Raw genomic sequence first — 16,451 nt, 5'->3', positions numbered from 1 at the left:
AAGTGCAGCACCTCACACTGGTCCAAGTTAAATTCCATTTGCCATTTCTTGGCCCATCTTCCCAACTGATCTAGATCGAGAACAATGGACAATGGTAAAGCAACTACCAGCACAATAATAAAGATAAGTCATAGAGTCGTACAGCTCGGAAACAGGCCATTCGGTCCAAATCGTCCATGCTGCCCATGGTGCCCCATCTAAGCAAGTCCTTTGAAAACTGAAGTAAAAAAAAAAAATTCTGTAATGGCAGGAAATTCATTCTCAGGGAGTGTGAGAACACATTGCTGACATAACAGGAGAAAACTCCTCAACTCTTTAACTGATAATCAGTTTAAAAGATGTTTCAAATACTTCCCTGTTAAAAGTTGCTTCAGAGCTACCATAATTGATCAAGAGTCAAGAGTGATCTATTGCCATATGTCCTGAAACGGAACAATTAAATTCTTACTTGCAGCAGCCCAAACAGAAATGAAAACATAGTACTCAGTGGACACCATGATTTCTACCTTCCTTTCAAAATAATTGATAACTTTACACTCACTATTTTTGGTTATAATTGTCAGAAAATATTTTTTTATTTAAAGTAAGAAAGAAATGCTACGGATTTGTTGATACTGTCCGAAAAATGGGCGGCACGGTGTCGCAGCGGTACAGTTGCTGTCTTACAGTGCCAGAGACCCTATTCAAAATTGACCTCGGGTGCTGGCAGTATGGGGTTTGCACGTTCTCTTTGTGACCACGTGGGTTTTCTCCGGGTGCTCCAGTTTCCTACCACATCTCCAGTTTCCTACCACATCCCAGAAACGTGCAGGTTTTTAGGTTAATTGGCCTCTGCAAATTGTGGATGAGAAAGTGGGATAGCAGAGAACTAGTGAACGGGTGATCAATGGTCAGCGCGGACTCGGTGGGCTGAAGGGCCTGTTCCCACGCTGTATCTCTAAACTAAACTAAACTGAACTAACCTAAACTGATCCAGACATTGACAGATTTTACAGGCGAAAGACACTGTTCATTGTACATAAATTACTTGTCTGTTTCCACCCATGCTCACCTCTTTTCCCTTATTTGTTTCAGGAAAAAGTATGAAGAAGTCCATCCATGGCGTTGGACACATTGTCTCTACCATGGTCCTAAGCAGAAAACAATCTCTCTTTCATCCTGCTCCACCTCCCATTTCCGAACCGCCAGTGAAGCCAAAGGATATTCCAGACCATAAAAACATCACTGTTATGGATACAAAACTGAAAATCCTGGAGATTTTACAGGTACGAAATATCGCTGTCACAATATTGATATTTTTATTTCCTCCATGATTAGTTGAGAGATAGGGCACTGAAACAGACTCTCTCACCCATCACCCATTGACATTAGTTCCACTCCCGACACGTTAGGGGCAACTTTACAGGTGCCAATTAACCTACAAACCCACACTTCTTTGGGATGTTGGAGGAAACCAGAGCACCCGGAGGAAACCCAGGCAGGAGAACGCATTAACTCACACAGACAGCGTCCAAGGTCAGAATCAAACCAGGGTCTCTGGTGCTGTAGGCAGCAGCTCTCCCAGTTGTGTCACTGTGCCGCCCCACACTTGCCCCTCTGACCACAAAGCTATTGCCTCCAGTCTTTGACGTTTCCACCTTGGGGGGGAAGGGTTCTGTCTGTCTACCCCATACACCATGCCTTTCATAATTTTATGTATTTCTAACAGGTCTCCCCTCAGCCCCCAATGTTCCTGAGAAAACAATCCAAGTTTGCCCAGTCTCTGCCGATAGCTAAAACTCTCTAATCCAGGCGGCATTCTGGTAAATCTCTTCTGCACCCTCTCCCTCTGTAATGGGGGGCCTAGGACTGCACACCATATTAGGCACATGAAGCATCATGCTCATTTCATACTGTAACACTGTTGTGAATCTTGATATATATATAATTTATATTGTATAAGATCGACACAAACAGCTGGAGTAACTCAGCGGGACAGGAGCATCTCTGCAGAGAAGGAATGGGTGACGTTTCAGGGCGAGATCCTTCTTCAGACTGCTTCAGGACAAGGGAAACGAGAGAAATAGGCGATGAGGGAGAGAGATAAAGGAAATTCATTTCTTTGAGTGCAAGATATGCAAAAAAGTAACGATGATAAGTGAAACAGGCCATTGTTAAATGTTTGTTAGGTGAAAACAAGAAGCTAGTGCGACTTGGGTGGGGGAGGGATAGAGAGAGAGAGGGAATGCTGGGGCTACCTGAAGTGAGAGAAATCAATATTCATAAAAAACAATATTGGGCAGTAAGCTGCCCAAGCGAAATATGTGATGCTATTCCTCCAATTTGCATTCAGCAAATATATACATTTACATTTACAGTGATATATACATTTACGGTGGCATAGATATATGTGGGTGAAATGTGAGCAGGTGGGACAAGTGTAGACGTGGCATCTTGGTTGGCAAGGGCAAGTTGGGCTGAAGAGCCTGTTTCCAAGCTATATATATATATACTGTATATATATCTTGGAAGCAGGCCCTTCAACCCAACTTGCCCATGCTGACCAAAATGCCGCATCTACACTAGTCGCACTTGCACAATATATTTGAGCTTTGGAAGATTTTCAAAGTAAATTCATTTAATTTACTCTACTTTTCAGTTCATTCTTAATGTCAGGTTGGACTTCAGAATCTCATACCTGCTGTCCGAATTCAAAAAGAAATTTTCTGGCACTGAACCTGACCCAGAAAACCCAAGTGAAAATTCTGTCAACCCATTCATGGAGTCAGCAGGTGAGCAGATTTTTAACTCGCCTTTCAGAAATATTAGCTGTGAAATTCCAATGAAAGCAATTTGTTTGTACAGAACGTACAAACTCCCTAACAGACAGGATCGAACCCAGGTCGATGGTGCTGGAAAACAGCAAATTCTACCACGATGCCACTGTGCCGCACAAATAGTTAGTGGAGAAGAGAATCTTCAGGCTTCTGAAGGGTCAGTGCAAAATATGGATGTGCAAAAATGATGCAGTATTGCCAATAGGTCTTGGCATTTTTTTGTGGTAATTATTGGTCAAAACAAAAAAAATGGTGATTAATTATCAAGCATTTATTCACAAAATGCTGGAGTAACTCAGCAGGTCAGGCAGCATCTCGGGAGAGAAGGAATGGGTGACGTTTCGGGTCGAGACACTGAAGCCCCGAAACGTCACCCATTCCTTCTCTCCCGAGATGCTGCCTGACCTGCTGAGTTACTCCAGCATTTTGTGAATAAATCGATTTGTACCAGCATCTGCAGTTATTTTCTTATACTAATTATCAAGCATTGTTACTTGAAATCTGCATTTCTCTTTTCAGTCCCAACAATAAACCTGGATTTTATTGGTGAACAAGCAGAATTAATGTTTGTGTTTGGGTAAGTGTTCTGGTTGAGTTTTTTCAAATCAATTTAATTAAATGGCCAATTAACAGTTTTTTCCCTTGATGCGTGGGAGTCCAGTTTCTGGAGCAACTCAGCGGGTCAGGCAGCTTCTCTGGAGAAAAGGAGTCCCCAGTCTGAAGTAGGGTCCCGACCCGAAACATCGCTAATCCATGTTCTCCAGAGATGCTGCCTGACCTGCTGAGTTGCTTCAGCACCTTGTGCCTGTTTTTATATCCAGAGACCTTGCCATTTTAAGGCCTTGCAGCGTAGGTTCACTAGGTTGATTCCCGGAATGGCGGGACTGTCGTATGTTGAAAGGCTGGAGCAATTAGGCTTGTATACACTGGAATTTAGAAGGATGAGGGGGGATCTTATTGAAACATATAAGATAATTAGGGGATTGGACACATTAGAGGCAGGAAACATGTTCCCAATGTTAGGGGAGTCCAGAACAAGGGGCCACAGTTTAAGGGGTAGGCCATTTAGAACGGAGATGAGGAAGAACTTTTTCAGTCAGAGAGTGGTGAAGGTGTGGAATTCTCTGCCTCAGAAGGCAGTAGAGGCCAGTTCGTTGGATGCTTTCAAGAGAGAGCTGGATAGAGCTCTTAAGGATAGCGGAGTGAGGGGGTATGGGGAGAAGGCAGGAACGGGGTACTGATTGAGAGTGATCAGCCATGATCGCATTGAATGGCGGTGCTGGCTCGAAGGGCTGAATGGCCTACTCCTGCACCTATTGTCTATTGTCTATTGTCTATTGTTTTGATTTTGATGTGCAGACGAAAGGTACTGGAGATGTTGCCTTACCAAAAAAGATACCAAGTGCTGGAATAGCTCACCAGGTCAGGCAGCATCTGGTGAACATGGATAGGTGATGCTTCGGGACTCTTTTAGAAAACGTCTCCAATTGCGGGTGATGGTGGAATGTGAGCTTGGGTTTCTGGAGACATAAGGAATTGCGGATGCTGGAATCTTGAGTGAAACACAAAGTGAAGTGATTCAGGCAGCATCTATTTTGGATCGGGACTCTTCTTCAAATGAAGAAAGGTCCCACCCCGAAACATCGCTCTCCAGAGATGCTGCCTGACCTGCTGAGTTACTCCAGCACTTTGTAGAAACATGGAACTGCAGATGCCAGTTAATACACAAAAGGTAACAAAGTGGCTTCACAATCTGCAATTCTTCATACCTGTATCACACCTTCCCCCTGTATCACCATCTGAAACTCTTAAGACTCTATGACCTTCCTTTCTTATCTCTGCTCTTTGTTTCGACCATCTTCCTATCAAAATAAATCCTCGACTATGTTGACCTATTACCTGGCACGCTTTGTCCTGACTCTCCCCTTTCCAGCATTTTTCTTCCCCCCCCCCCCCTTACAGTCAGTCTGAAGAAGGGTCTCGACCCAAAACGTCAGTAGACTTTAGGCTTTAGAGATACGGCATGGAAATGACTCTTAGGCCCACCAAATCCACGCTACCCAGCAATCACCTTGTACACTAGCACTATCCTACATACTAAGGACAATTTACAATATTCAGAAGCCAATTAAACTACAAACCTGTACGTTTTTGGATTGTGGGAGGAAACCAGAGCACCTGGAGAAAACCCACGCTGCCCTAGGGAGGACGTACAAAACTCAGCACCCATAGTCTGGATCGAACCTGGGTCCCTGGCGCTGTGAGGCGGCAACTCTACTGCCGCTCCACTGTGCCGTGCGTCATCTATCCATGTGTTCCGTATATATTGCCTGTCCCACTTTGAATGTGGGACTTTGTGGCACATACGTGGCACTTTGTATCTTTTTTTTGATTTTGATATCTTCACTCAGATATTAAAACGCAAGCTCCATTAGTTTTGTAGTTCGCGTGTGGTGTCGGGCGTACTAAAGCCACGGGTGATTTTACCGATCGTGAATGCACTTAATTGTCTTTTCCGCAGTAAAAGCAACAGTACCCTGGAGGTGGATGACGAGGGAGGCACCATGTTACTACGAGTGCTTATTCACCTGACCATGCACGATTACCCACCGCTCGTCTCCGGCTCACTGCAGCTCCTCTTCAAACATTTCAGTCAAAGGCAGGAGCTGCTTGCCACCTTTAAACAGGTGAGGGGCGCCACTGAAGTGTCTGCATCTGAAGAAGGTTCTTGACCCGAAACGTCACCTATTTATATTCTCCAAAGATGTTGCCTGACCCGCTGAGTTACTCTAGCACCTTGTGCATTTTGTGCCATTGAAGAATAGGTTCTAAATTTAGAATGAAACCAGTTTGAAGTCATGGACATGTCGGCTGGAGTTTTAGTTTAGTTTTAGAGATACATTATGGAAACATCGGTGACATCTTCTCATTTGAGTCTGACGAATGAGAAATTACCAGGCAGGGTGCTTCACTTAGTTTAGTTTAGGGATACAGTGCGGAAACAGGCCCTTTGGCCCACCGAGTCCGCGACAACCAGTGATCCCTGCACACTAACACTGTCCTACGCACATTACGGACAGTTTACAATTTTACCAAGCCAATTAGCCTACAATCCTGTATGTCATTGGGTGTGGGAGGAAACCGGAGCACCTGGAGAAAACCCACGCAGGTCATAGGGAGAATGTACATACTCCGTACAGACATCATCCATAGTCAGGATCTAACACGGGTCTCTGGCGCTGTCAGGCAGCAACTCTACCGCTGAGTCCCGTGTCGTCCTTAATTGATTGATTGAAAGATCCCACATGGAATCTGGTCCTTTGGCCACACTGACCATCGATCTCCCATTCACACTTGTTCCATATTATCCCTCTTTCTCATCGACTCCCCACACACTAGGCGTAATCTTACAGAAGCGAATTAACCTTCACCCTGGCATATCTTTAGAATGTGGGCGGAACCAGAGCACCCGACGGAAACCCACAAGGTCACAGGGAGAACCTGCAAACTCCATACAGGCAGCATCTGAGGTCAGGATCGAAGCAGGGTCTCTGGCATTGTGAGGCAGCAGCTGCACCACTGCGTTGCCCAAAACAACCATGACAGGACTCGAACCTGCAGTCTTCTGATGACATCGCATCAAATGCGATGTCAGATGCCTTATCCCTGAGGCCAAACCATTACATTGTCATGAGCTGCTAGGTTTGTCGATGTATGTGGACGTTATTTCCTTTCTCCCCCCCCCATCATAATTTTACATCAATAAAATCCAGTTGTAATGATGGGAAATATTCATTTATATGTTCTTTATTAGTTTACAAGCAATGTTGGGAAAGGGAGTTCTTGATTCTATCAAAATTATCTACTGATAATTTCCATTTGCATTGGCATTTGTTATTCTCAGTACCAATTTAATTGTTTGGAGTTATTCCCACTTCTGTTTCCCTGTGATGGTTCTCATCAGTTAAATTAAACCTCAAATCTACAAACAAATCTCTTAAATATCCTTTCACCTCGTACCATGTCGGTTTCCTTCAGATGTTGACGGTTAAAAGTATTTTGGTGACCAAACAAATCTCAAGCCTGGTTCAAGGATCTGAACGCAAGTCTGTTTAAAAAGTGTTTTATACATTTTGTTTTGGATTTCAAGGGATGGATGGAAACTTAATCCTTGGCAGTGCTGATCAACTTGTCATAACAAACATGGACTATTAAAGTATCCAATAACTTCACCGAAGGAGTAATTTGATGCTAGTATCAGTATAATGATCCACTTATTCCCCCGTCGAAAGCAACATTTTATAACTCTGCTCTCTCTCCACTTATCACTGCAACAATAAATTCCTCCCTGTCCACTGGCATCGTCCCGCCATCCCTCAAAATCGCTGCTGTCACCCCCATTCTGAAAAAACCTGGTCTCAACCCTGACACCCCAATCAACTTCAGACCAATCTCCAACCTACCCTTTCTGTCCAAAGGGTGCCGTAGCTTCTCAACTCAAATACCACCTCTCTACCAATAACCTGTATGAAACTTTCCAATCCGGATTCCGCTCCAACCACAGTACTGAAACTGCGCTCCTCAAAATCACAAACGACCTTTTCCTCTCCTCTGACGCTGGCAACCTCAACATCCTCATCCTACTTGACCTCAGCGCCACCTTTGACACCATAAATCACTCCATTCTCCTCACCCGACTTGAAACCTCCTTTAACATCACCGGCACAGCCCTATCCTGGTTCAAATCTTACCTCTCTGACAGGCACCAGTTCATCTCCATTAACAACTGTAAATCCCCCACCGCTCCCCTCCCCCAAGGTGTCCCCCAAGGCTCAGTCCTTGGCCCCCTCCTCTTCATCCTTTACCTGTTCCCCCTTGGTCAATTAATCTGCCGTCATGGTCTCAACTTCCACTGCTTCGCCGATGATATCCAGCTCCTCATCTCCACCAAGTCAATCTCCACCACCACACACTCTACACTGACAAACTGCATCACTGAAATAAAATCTTGGCTTCAATCAAATTTCCTCAAACTCAACTGCAACAAATCTGAAATCATCATCATTGGTCCAAAAACACTCACCAAATCCACCCAAAACTTCATCCTCAATATTGATGGTCTCCCAGTACCCACCTCCCCTCACATCCGGAATCTTGGAATCATCTTTGATCAAACCCTCTCCTTCGACAAACACATCAAACACATCACAAAGACAGCCTTCTTCCACCTCAAAAACATTGCCCGTCTCCGTCCATCCCTCTCCTCCACAGCTGCAGAAACCCTCATCCACGCCTTCATCACCTCCCGTCTGGACTACTGCAACAGCCTCCTCTATGGCTCACCCTCAAAAATCATCTGTAAACTTCAATACATTCAAAACTCCGCTGCCCGTCTACTCACCCACTCCCCGATCCGTGACCATATCACCCCCGTCCTTTACAAACTCCACTGGCTCCCCATCCCCCAGAGAATCCAGTACAAAATCCTCCTCATGACCTACAAAGCCCTCCATAACCTGGCCCCATCCTACCTGACTGACCTCCTCCACAGGCACACTCCCACCTGCACCCTCCGCTCTGCTGCTGCCAACCTCCTGTCCCCCCCCCCCATCCAGACCAAACTCAGATCCTGGGGGGACAGGGCTTTCTCCATCGCTGCTCCCACCCTATGGAACTCACTACCCCAAACCGTCAGAGACTCCTCCTCACTCACCACATTCAAAACATCACTGAAGTCTCACCTGTTCAGCACTGCCTTCAACCACTGACCGTCACCTCACCTTCTGTCTCCTTTTTCTGTTCGTTTACTTATTTATCTATTTATTCGCTTCTCTATGTTCTAGTAATCCCTGTAAAGCGTCTTTGAGTGTTTGAAAAGCGCTATATAAATGTAATGCATTATTATTATTATTATAACTCGATTTCACTTATTGGAAAGTGATATTTTCATTCTGCTTCACTGTTAGGTCCAACTTCTGATATCGCCTCAAGATGTGGAGAACTATAAAGTGATCAAATCTGATTTGGATCGTCTGCGCACAATGGTGGAAAAGTCGGAGCTGTGGGTCGTCAAGAAGAACAGACTAGGAACTGAGGGCAAGAAGCCAAACTCAGAGGTAACCTCCCACCTCCTAGAGTCATACAGCGTGAAAACAGGCCCTTCCGCCCAACTTGCCCACGCCGACCAACATGCCCCATCTGCACAAGTCTGACCTGCCTGCCTTTGGTCCAAATCCCTTTAAACCTATCCTATCCATGTAACTGTAAATGTTTCTTAAACGTTGGTGATAGTACCTGCCTCAACTACCGAAGATAGACACAAAAAGCTGGAGTAACTCATGAGGTCAGAAGTGATGAGTAGAATTAGGCCATTCGGCCCATCAAGTCTACTCTGCCATTCAATCATGGCTGATCTATCTCTCCCTCCTAACCCCATTCTTGTGCCTTCTCCCCATTACCCCTGACACCCGTACTCAGCCGTAACTCAGCCAGTCAGACAGCGTTTCTGGAGGAAAGGAATAGGTGACCGTTCTTCAGACTCGGATAGAGCTTCAAAACAATGTTATTTTATGGTATGCAGTATTTCTAATCTCTTCAAAATCATGCACATTCCAGAAGAGGCACAATTCACTGTTCACGATCATTTTAATTATGTCAGATACCACAGGTAGCGATCTTAGCAGCATCTGTGCACTGAGTGCTTTTGTGAGCATTCGAGATGCAGTGTGGAAACAGGCCCTTCGGCCCACCGAGTCCGCGCCGGTCAGCAATCACCCATACACAGGTTCCATCCCACACACTAGGGACAATTTACAGAAGCCAATTAACCTACAAACACACACTGTGGGAGGAAAGTGGAGCACCCAGAGAAAACCCACGCGGTCACAGGGAGCAGGTGCAGACTCTTCACAGACAGCACCCCTAGTCAGGATCGAACCCAGGTCTCTGGCGCTGTGAGGCGGCAGCTCTACCACTGCGCCACTGTGCCGTCAATTAACTGACAAACGCGCATACCTTTGGGATGCCGGAAAAAAACGGAGCACCGGAAGAAACCATTTCTATGGAGAGAGAAATAGTTAATGAGTTTGATCAATAATTCTACATGAACACTACACAACACTAACTTCAACTAGCTTAGTTTAGATTAGTTTAGTCTATTGTCACGTGTTTCAAGGTGCAGTGAAAATGTATTTGTTGCGTGATATCCAATCAGACGAAAGTATGCACGATCACAATCGAGCCATCCACGATGTACAGATACGGGATAAAGGGAATAACGTTTATTGCAAGATATTTCCAGTAAAATCCAATTAAAGGTAGTCCGAGGGTCTCCAATAAAATAGATGGTAGCTCACGAACGCACTCCAGTTGACTTTCTTCAGAATACTCAGCAGGTCAGGCAGCGTCTGTGGAGAGAGAAACAGAGTTTATGATTTGGTCAATAACTCTGCATGAACATCTCTAGAATTGTCGAGGCTAAAACTAATAGATGGAAAATTCTGGAAGTGCATACATTATTTTCGAGTATAAAGTCATGGAGTCCCACAGCCCAGAAATAGGCCAAATTTGCCCTGCCAACCAAGATGCCCCATCTACACTAGTCCCACCTGTCTGCATTTGGCCCATATCCCTCCAAACCCTTCCTATCCATGTACCTGTCCAAATGTATTTTAAATGCTGTACTTGTACCTGCCTCACATACCTCCTCTGACAGCTGGTTTCATATGCCTGCCACCCTCTTTGTGAAAAAGTTGACCCTCGGGTTTCCATTAAATCTTTCCCCTCTCACTTTCAACCTGTAAGCTTTGCATACTGGAAGCTGGATCTTGGGAAATATGTCAGATTATGATTTCTGACAACCCATTCTGATTTTTGAGCCACTTGTTCGGATGCATTAACAACATAACAACAGTTTCAACTTGCTCAGCAAAAAACTTTTACCCCATGTTTCGCTTAGGCAGCTTACAGCCCAGCGGTGTGAATATTGATTTCTCTAACTTCTAGTAACCCCTGCATTCCTTCTCTCTCCATCCCTCACCCTAGTCATCCATCCAGTTTCACAGTCGTCCTGTTTAGTTTCATGGTTTCACTCATTATCACCTTCTCCACAGCCAACAATGGACTATTGTGGGCTCCACCTTTCCTTCATCGTCACTGCTGGCTTTGATTTTTCCTTTTGCATATCTTTCGTTCCTTTGTTCTTTGTACCTGTTCATAATCTTTAGTTTCCCTCTCCCCTCACTTTCAGTCTGAAGAAGGGTCTCGACCCAAAACACCAGCTTTTCCTTTTCTCCAGAGATGCTGCCTGACCCGCTGAGTTACTCCACCATTTTGTGTCTATATTCCTCGTAATTGCAGTTGTATATGTAAATGTGTGCATAGTTGTTGCAAGTTTGTTTCACCACTGCATTACTCATCTTGCAGGAGACTGGTGATGATGCTACTAGTCTGCCCAAGTCAACAGGAGTGAAAAATTGTGGGAACTATCAAGAAGTAAAAGAGGTGAGTTTTATTTAGAAAGAGAAGTGGACTGTTATAGTTGTGGAACTCTGTCTGTCTCTCTGCCTCTCTCTCTCTGCCTCTCTCTCTCTCTGCCTCTCTCCCATTTGCCTCTCTCTCTCTCTCTGCCTCTCTCTCTGCCTCTCTCTCTGCCTCTCTCTCTCTGCCTCTCTCTCTCTGCCTCTCTCTCTCTGCCTCTCTCTCTCTGCCTCTCTCTCTCTGCCTCTCTCTCTCTGCCTCTCTCTCTCTGCCTCTCTCTCTCTGCCTCTCTCTCTCTGCCTCTCTCTCTCTGCCTCTCTCTCACTGCCTCTCTCTCACTGCCTGTCTCTCTCTGCCTGTCTCTCTCTCTCTGCCTGTCTCTCTCTCTCTCTGCCTGTCTCTCTCTCTCTCCGCCTGTCTCTCTTTCTGTCTCTCTCTCTCTCTCTCTCTCTCTCTCTCTCTCTCTCTCTCTCTCTCTCTCTCTCTCTCTCTCTCTCTCTCTCTCTCTCTCTCTCTCTCTCTCTCCCTCTCTCTCTCTCTCTCTCTCTCTCTCTCTCTCTCTCTCTCTCTCTCTCTCTCTCTCTCTGTGTCTCTCTCTCTCTCTCTCTCTCTCTCTCTCTCTCTCTCTGTGTCTCTCTCTCTCTCTCTCTATCTGTCTCTCTCTCTCCCTGTCTCTCTCTCTGTACATCTCTCTGCCTCTCTCTTTCTGTCTATTTGTCTGTTTCTCTCTCTGTCTTTCTCTCTGTCTCTCTCTCTGTCTGTCTCTCTGTCTCTCTCCCCGTCTTCCTCTCTCCCCGTCTGTCTCTCTCCCCGTTTGTCTCTCTCCCTGTCTGTCTTTCTCCCCGTCTGTCTCTCTCCTCGTCTGTCTCTCTCCCCGTCTGTCTCTCTCCCCCTGTCTGTCTATTCAAGAGAGAGTTGGATATAGCTCTTAGGGCTAACGGAATCAAGGGAAAAAGCAGGAACAGGGTGCTGATTCTGGGTGACCAGCCATGATCATATTGAATGGTGATACTAGCTCGAAGGGCCAAATGGCCTACTCCTGTACCTACTTTCCATGTTTCTATGTTTCTCTGAATTGGAAATCAAATTGAATATAAATCTGGGGCTGTTTCACAGTGGAGCCTGAGAAATGTGTCATGAATAAGTTTATGGATTTGGACACCACAGTGAGGGTCACATTTCTGATCTCATCCATATTGTGTTCTAGAAATAAAGATGGCCTCAATATCAATATTGGTCACACAGTGGCGCAGCTGGTAAAGCCACTGCCTCACAGCACCAGAGACCTGGGTTCCACCCTGACCTCAGGTGCTGTCTGTGCAGAGTTTGCACGCTCTCCCTGTGACCGTGTGGGTGTCCTCCAGTGTCCTCCCACATCCCAAACACATGCAGGTTGATTGGCCTCTGTAAATTGTCCCAAGTGCGTATGGGCGGGGATAACGTAGAACTAGTGTGAATGGGCGGTCGATGGTCGGCGTGGTCTCGGTGTGCTGAGGGCCTGTTTCCATGCTGCATCCATCAGTCAATCAATCATGAACTGATCTATAATGTCAACCTTGCAGATTTTGGAGCGTCTGAATCGAATGTGTGGCGTTGGTGAACAAGTCAGGAGAAAACAGCAGAGGTTGCTGAAAAATATGGGCGCTCATAAAGTCATGCTGGACCTTCTTCAGGTGCCTTACGACAAGGTGAGAACATGGGAACCGTTGTGACAATGGGCTGGACCAAACAAAAGGACATGCAGCCGTAGAAGGGAATGGTTGTTCAGTCAGCAGTAGTTCTTTGGGAGTTCCTCGCCTGTATCCACCTATCACTCACCTGCCCCTCCTCTCTGCCAGCTTTCTCCCCTCCTCCTGCCCACCATACTCGGTCTGAAAAAGGGTCCCGAGCCGAAACGTTACTTTATAGTTTCTTGGAGACTCGAGGAACTGAAGATGCTGGAATCTTGACCAAGGCATAAAGTCCACAAGTTAGGGCACTGTCCGATTCACCTCAACCCATTGCAGACATTGGACATTATGTCTGTGTAAAAAATCATGAGAGGAATAGATCGGGTAGATGCACAGAATCTCTTGCCCAGAGTCGGTGATTCGAGGATCAGAGGACATAGGCTTAAGGTGAAGGGGAAAAGATTTCATAGGAATCTGAGGGGCAACCTTTTCGCACAAAGGGTGGTGGGTGTATGGAACAAGCTGCCGAAGGAGGTAGTTGAGGCAGGGACTATCCCAACATTTAAGAAGCAGTCAGGCAGGTACATGGATAAGACAGAGTTGGAGGGATATGGACCAAATGCAGGCAGGTGGGACTAGTGCAGCTGGAACATGTTGGCCGGCGTGGGCAAGTTGGACCGACGGGCCTGTTTCCACACTGTACCACTCTATGATTCTATGACTCTAAATGGTGCACTCCAATTCTGCACTCTGTGTCTTTCCCTTTGCTCTTTCTATTGTACTTAAGTTTGACTTATTTGTATTTATGTACGGTGTTAACTGTCCTGATTGGATTGCATGCAAAACAAAGCTGATCACTGACAACGTCACGGGACAACATGGGCACGGTGGCGCAGCGGTAGAGTTTCTGCCTTGAGACCCGGGTACAATCCTTACTACGGGTGCTGTCTGTCTGTACGGAATTTATATTTTCTCCCTGTGACCCAACAAAATAAATTAAAAATAAATAAATAAATGAACCTTGTGTTGCATTGCAGACTGATGTAAAAATGTGTGAGATTTTGAAGTACACACACCAATTCCTTCAGAAGTTCTGTGCTGGAAGTCCTGAGAATCAAACTCTGCTCTATAAGCACCTGAACCTCTTCTTAACATCCGGAGTAAGTAAACTGTTGCGCATGTGGTTTCACGGGGTTAATCTACTTCGCTTCCAGGTGAGAGGGGTAAAGTCTAAATGAGATAAAGGAGGTGCAAGGTTTTACGCACAGCGGGGTGGTGCCTGGAACTGGATTCTGGGAGTCGTGGTAGAGGCAGATGCCATTGTGGCGTTTAAGAGGCTTTTAGATGGATCCTAGACCAAGTGGACCCGTTGGGCCCAAACCTCTCCTGCATTGGTGCAGCACCCTCTCCTACCCCCTCCCTCCCCTCCCCCTCCCCTCCCCACTTCCCCTTCCCCCTCAACCCCCCTTATCCACCCTCCTCCCTCCCTCACCCTCCCTCCCTCACCCTCCCTCCCTCCCCCTCCCTCCCTCCCTGGGAGATAGATTTAAACTTTAAAATGTGAATAACTTAAAAAATATAACACCGATTTCAATAAAACTACTTGCTTTACCATTAAAGCGACAACGGTGAGTAAGGTGGGCCTAAGATTGTCAAGCTATCGTGTACCGTTTTGGCTGTAGTTCGATCACAAATAAACAAACAAACGAGAGTTTTAGTATATAGATGCGATGAGTGGTGATATGGATCACGGCAGGCAGGTGCCATTGTCATAGAGTCAGACAACGTGGAAACAGGCACTTTTGGCCATCATGGAACAATGCTGATCCAGACGCCCCATCTACGCTGGTCGCATTTGCCCACGTTAGGCTCATCTATATACTAAAACACTTGTTTGTTTGTTTGTTTGTTCCTGAACTCCAGCCAAAACGGTACATGATAGCGCGACAATTTTAGGCCCACCTTACTCACCGTCGTCCCTTTGGTGCTAGTGGAAGAAGTTTCATTGAAATCGGTGTTATATTTTTAAAGTTATTCACATTTTAAAGTTTAAATCGGTCTCCTAGGAGGGGAGGGGTGTGGGAGGGGGAGGGGGAGGAGGGAGGATCGAGGGATGGGGGAGGGGGAGAGGGAGGTGGGGGGGAAAGGGGAGGGGCTGAGGGAAGGTGGGGGGGAGGGGTTGGGGGGAGGGGGGGGAGAGGGGAGTGGGGGAGGAGAGGGTGCTGCACCAATACAGGAGAGGTTTGGACCCAACGGGTCCACAGTCTCCTATCCCTCTAAATCTTTCCTATCCATGTACCATGAGTTTAGTTTATCTCAGCATCATGTTCAGCACTGACATTGTGGGCCGAAGGGCCTGTACCCGTGCTGTCCTGTTCCATGTTCCATGCGAATCTGAAAAATCCAGACCAACTTTTTTTAAGCTAATATAGTGTCTTTCAGAAAATGCAATAAAAAGAATAGACATCTATAATTTTCAAATAAAACCATGATGGCAAGAATTAAAACTGAACAGGAAATTCAGGAAGCACTCAGTTATCTTTTTTTATTGCAGGAAATACTCTGCACTTAGTTATTTTAGATTTGCAGTGTCAGCAGTATTTTGCTTGCAGTAGAGTTTGTCAGCTTGCTGAGACTTTGTTGCAAGGTGGTGAAATCTACTCTAAATCCTGTCTTGCAGAGTGGTGAGAATCTGTGGATGCTGGAATATGGGGAAAGGTCAATAAGCTGCTGGGGGAAGTCAGGAATGACTGAGTGGAAAGGAATGGTTGACATTTTGTGACAGAGCCTTGTGTCAATGTGGAGGGGGAGGAGAGAGGGGGCATAAGGAAAAGGCGTGTAGGAAAGAACTGCAGATGTTGGTTTTTGGGACAATTTTTTTACAACTTACCAAAAACAATTGTCCCTTGTGTGTAGTGTACGGATAGTGTTAGTGTACGGGGTGATCGCCAGTCAGCGTAGACTCGATGGGCCGAAGGGCCTGTTTCTGTGCTGTATCTCTAAAGTCTAAAGTAAAGACCCGGTTGCTGCGAGATGTGGCGTAAGATCGTACCTAGTGTCCTGTGATGTAAGTAAAGTAAAGGGGGAGATGTGATGTATATGTGATGTAAATGCCAGTGCCCCCTTGAGGCCAAGAATGTCCTTCAATCAGCAGTGATGAGTTCCGTCTGTCCTTCCTTCCTTCCTTCCTTCCTTCCTCAGCTCTTGGAGGCAGAGACGATGCAGCACATTTTCATGAACAACTACCAGCTGTGCTCGGAGATCAGCGAAACGGTTCTGCAGCACTTTGTGCACTGCTCGGCGACTCATGGCCGCCACGTCAAGTACCTCGAGTTCCTGCACACCATCATCATCGCTGAAGGGAAGTACGTGAAGAAGTGCCAAGACATGGTGATGACCGAGGTAAGAACAGCTGAAGGCTCTTGCAGTCGTTGAAGACACTGGAAGACACTGTCTCCAAAAGGCAGCCCGCACCATCAGAGACCCA

General features: G+C 46.1%; 1 protein-coding gene across 1 annotated transcript in view; it reads left to right on the top strand.

Moving 5' to 3' along the window:
• itpr3 (inositol 1,4,5-trisphosphate receptor, type 3) overlaps positions 1-16,451 on the top strand; it is a 185,378-nt gene that overhangs the window by 107,943 nt on the left and 60,984 nt on the right. Inside the window, exons 22-30 of the mRNA XM_078420692.1 lie at positions 1,075-1,265; positions 2,639-2,771; positions 3,336-3,393; positions 5,338-5,503; positions 8,783-8,932; positions 11,241-11,318; positions 12,857-12,982; positions 14,002-14,124; positions 16,166-16,366. Of these exons, the coding sequence (XP_078276818.1) occupies positions 1,075-1,265; positions 2,639-2,771; positions 3,336-3,393; positions 5,338-5,503; positions 8,783-8,932; positions 11,241-11,318; positions 12,857-12,982; positions 14,002-14,124; positions 16,166-16,366 (1,226 nt within the window). The remainder of the gene's footprint in view (positions 1-1,074; positions 1,266-2,638; positions 2,772-3,335; positions 3,394-5,337; positions 5,504-8,782; positions 8,933-11,240; positions 11,319-12,856; positions 12,983-14,001; positions 14,125-16,165; positions 16,367-16,451) is intronic.

The sequence above is a fragment of the Rhinoraja longicauda genome, chromosome 24 (assembly GCF_053455715.1).
Source record: "Rhinoraja longicauda isolate Sanriku21f chromosome 24, sRhiLon1.1, whole genome shotgun sequence".
Taxonomy (NCBI): Eukaryota; Metazoa; Chordata; class Chondrichthyes; order Rajiformes; family Arhynchobatidae; genus Rhinoraja; species Rhinoraja longicauda.
Note: the sequence above shows the minus strand (reverse complement) of the source record. Positions and strands in the feature narration are given on the sequence as shown.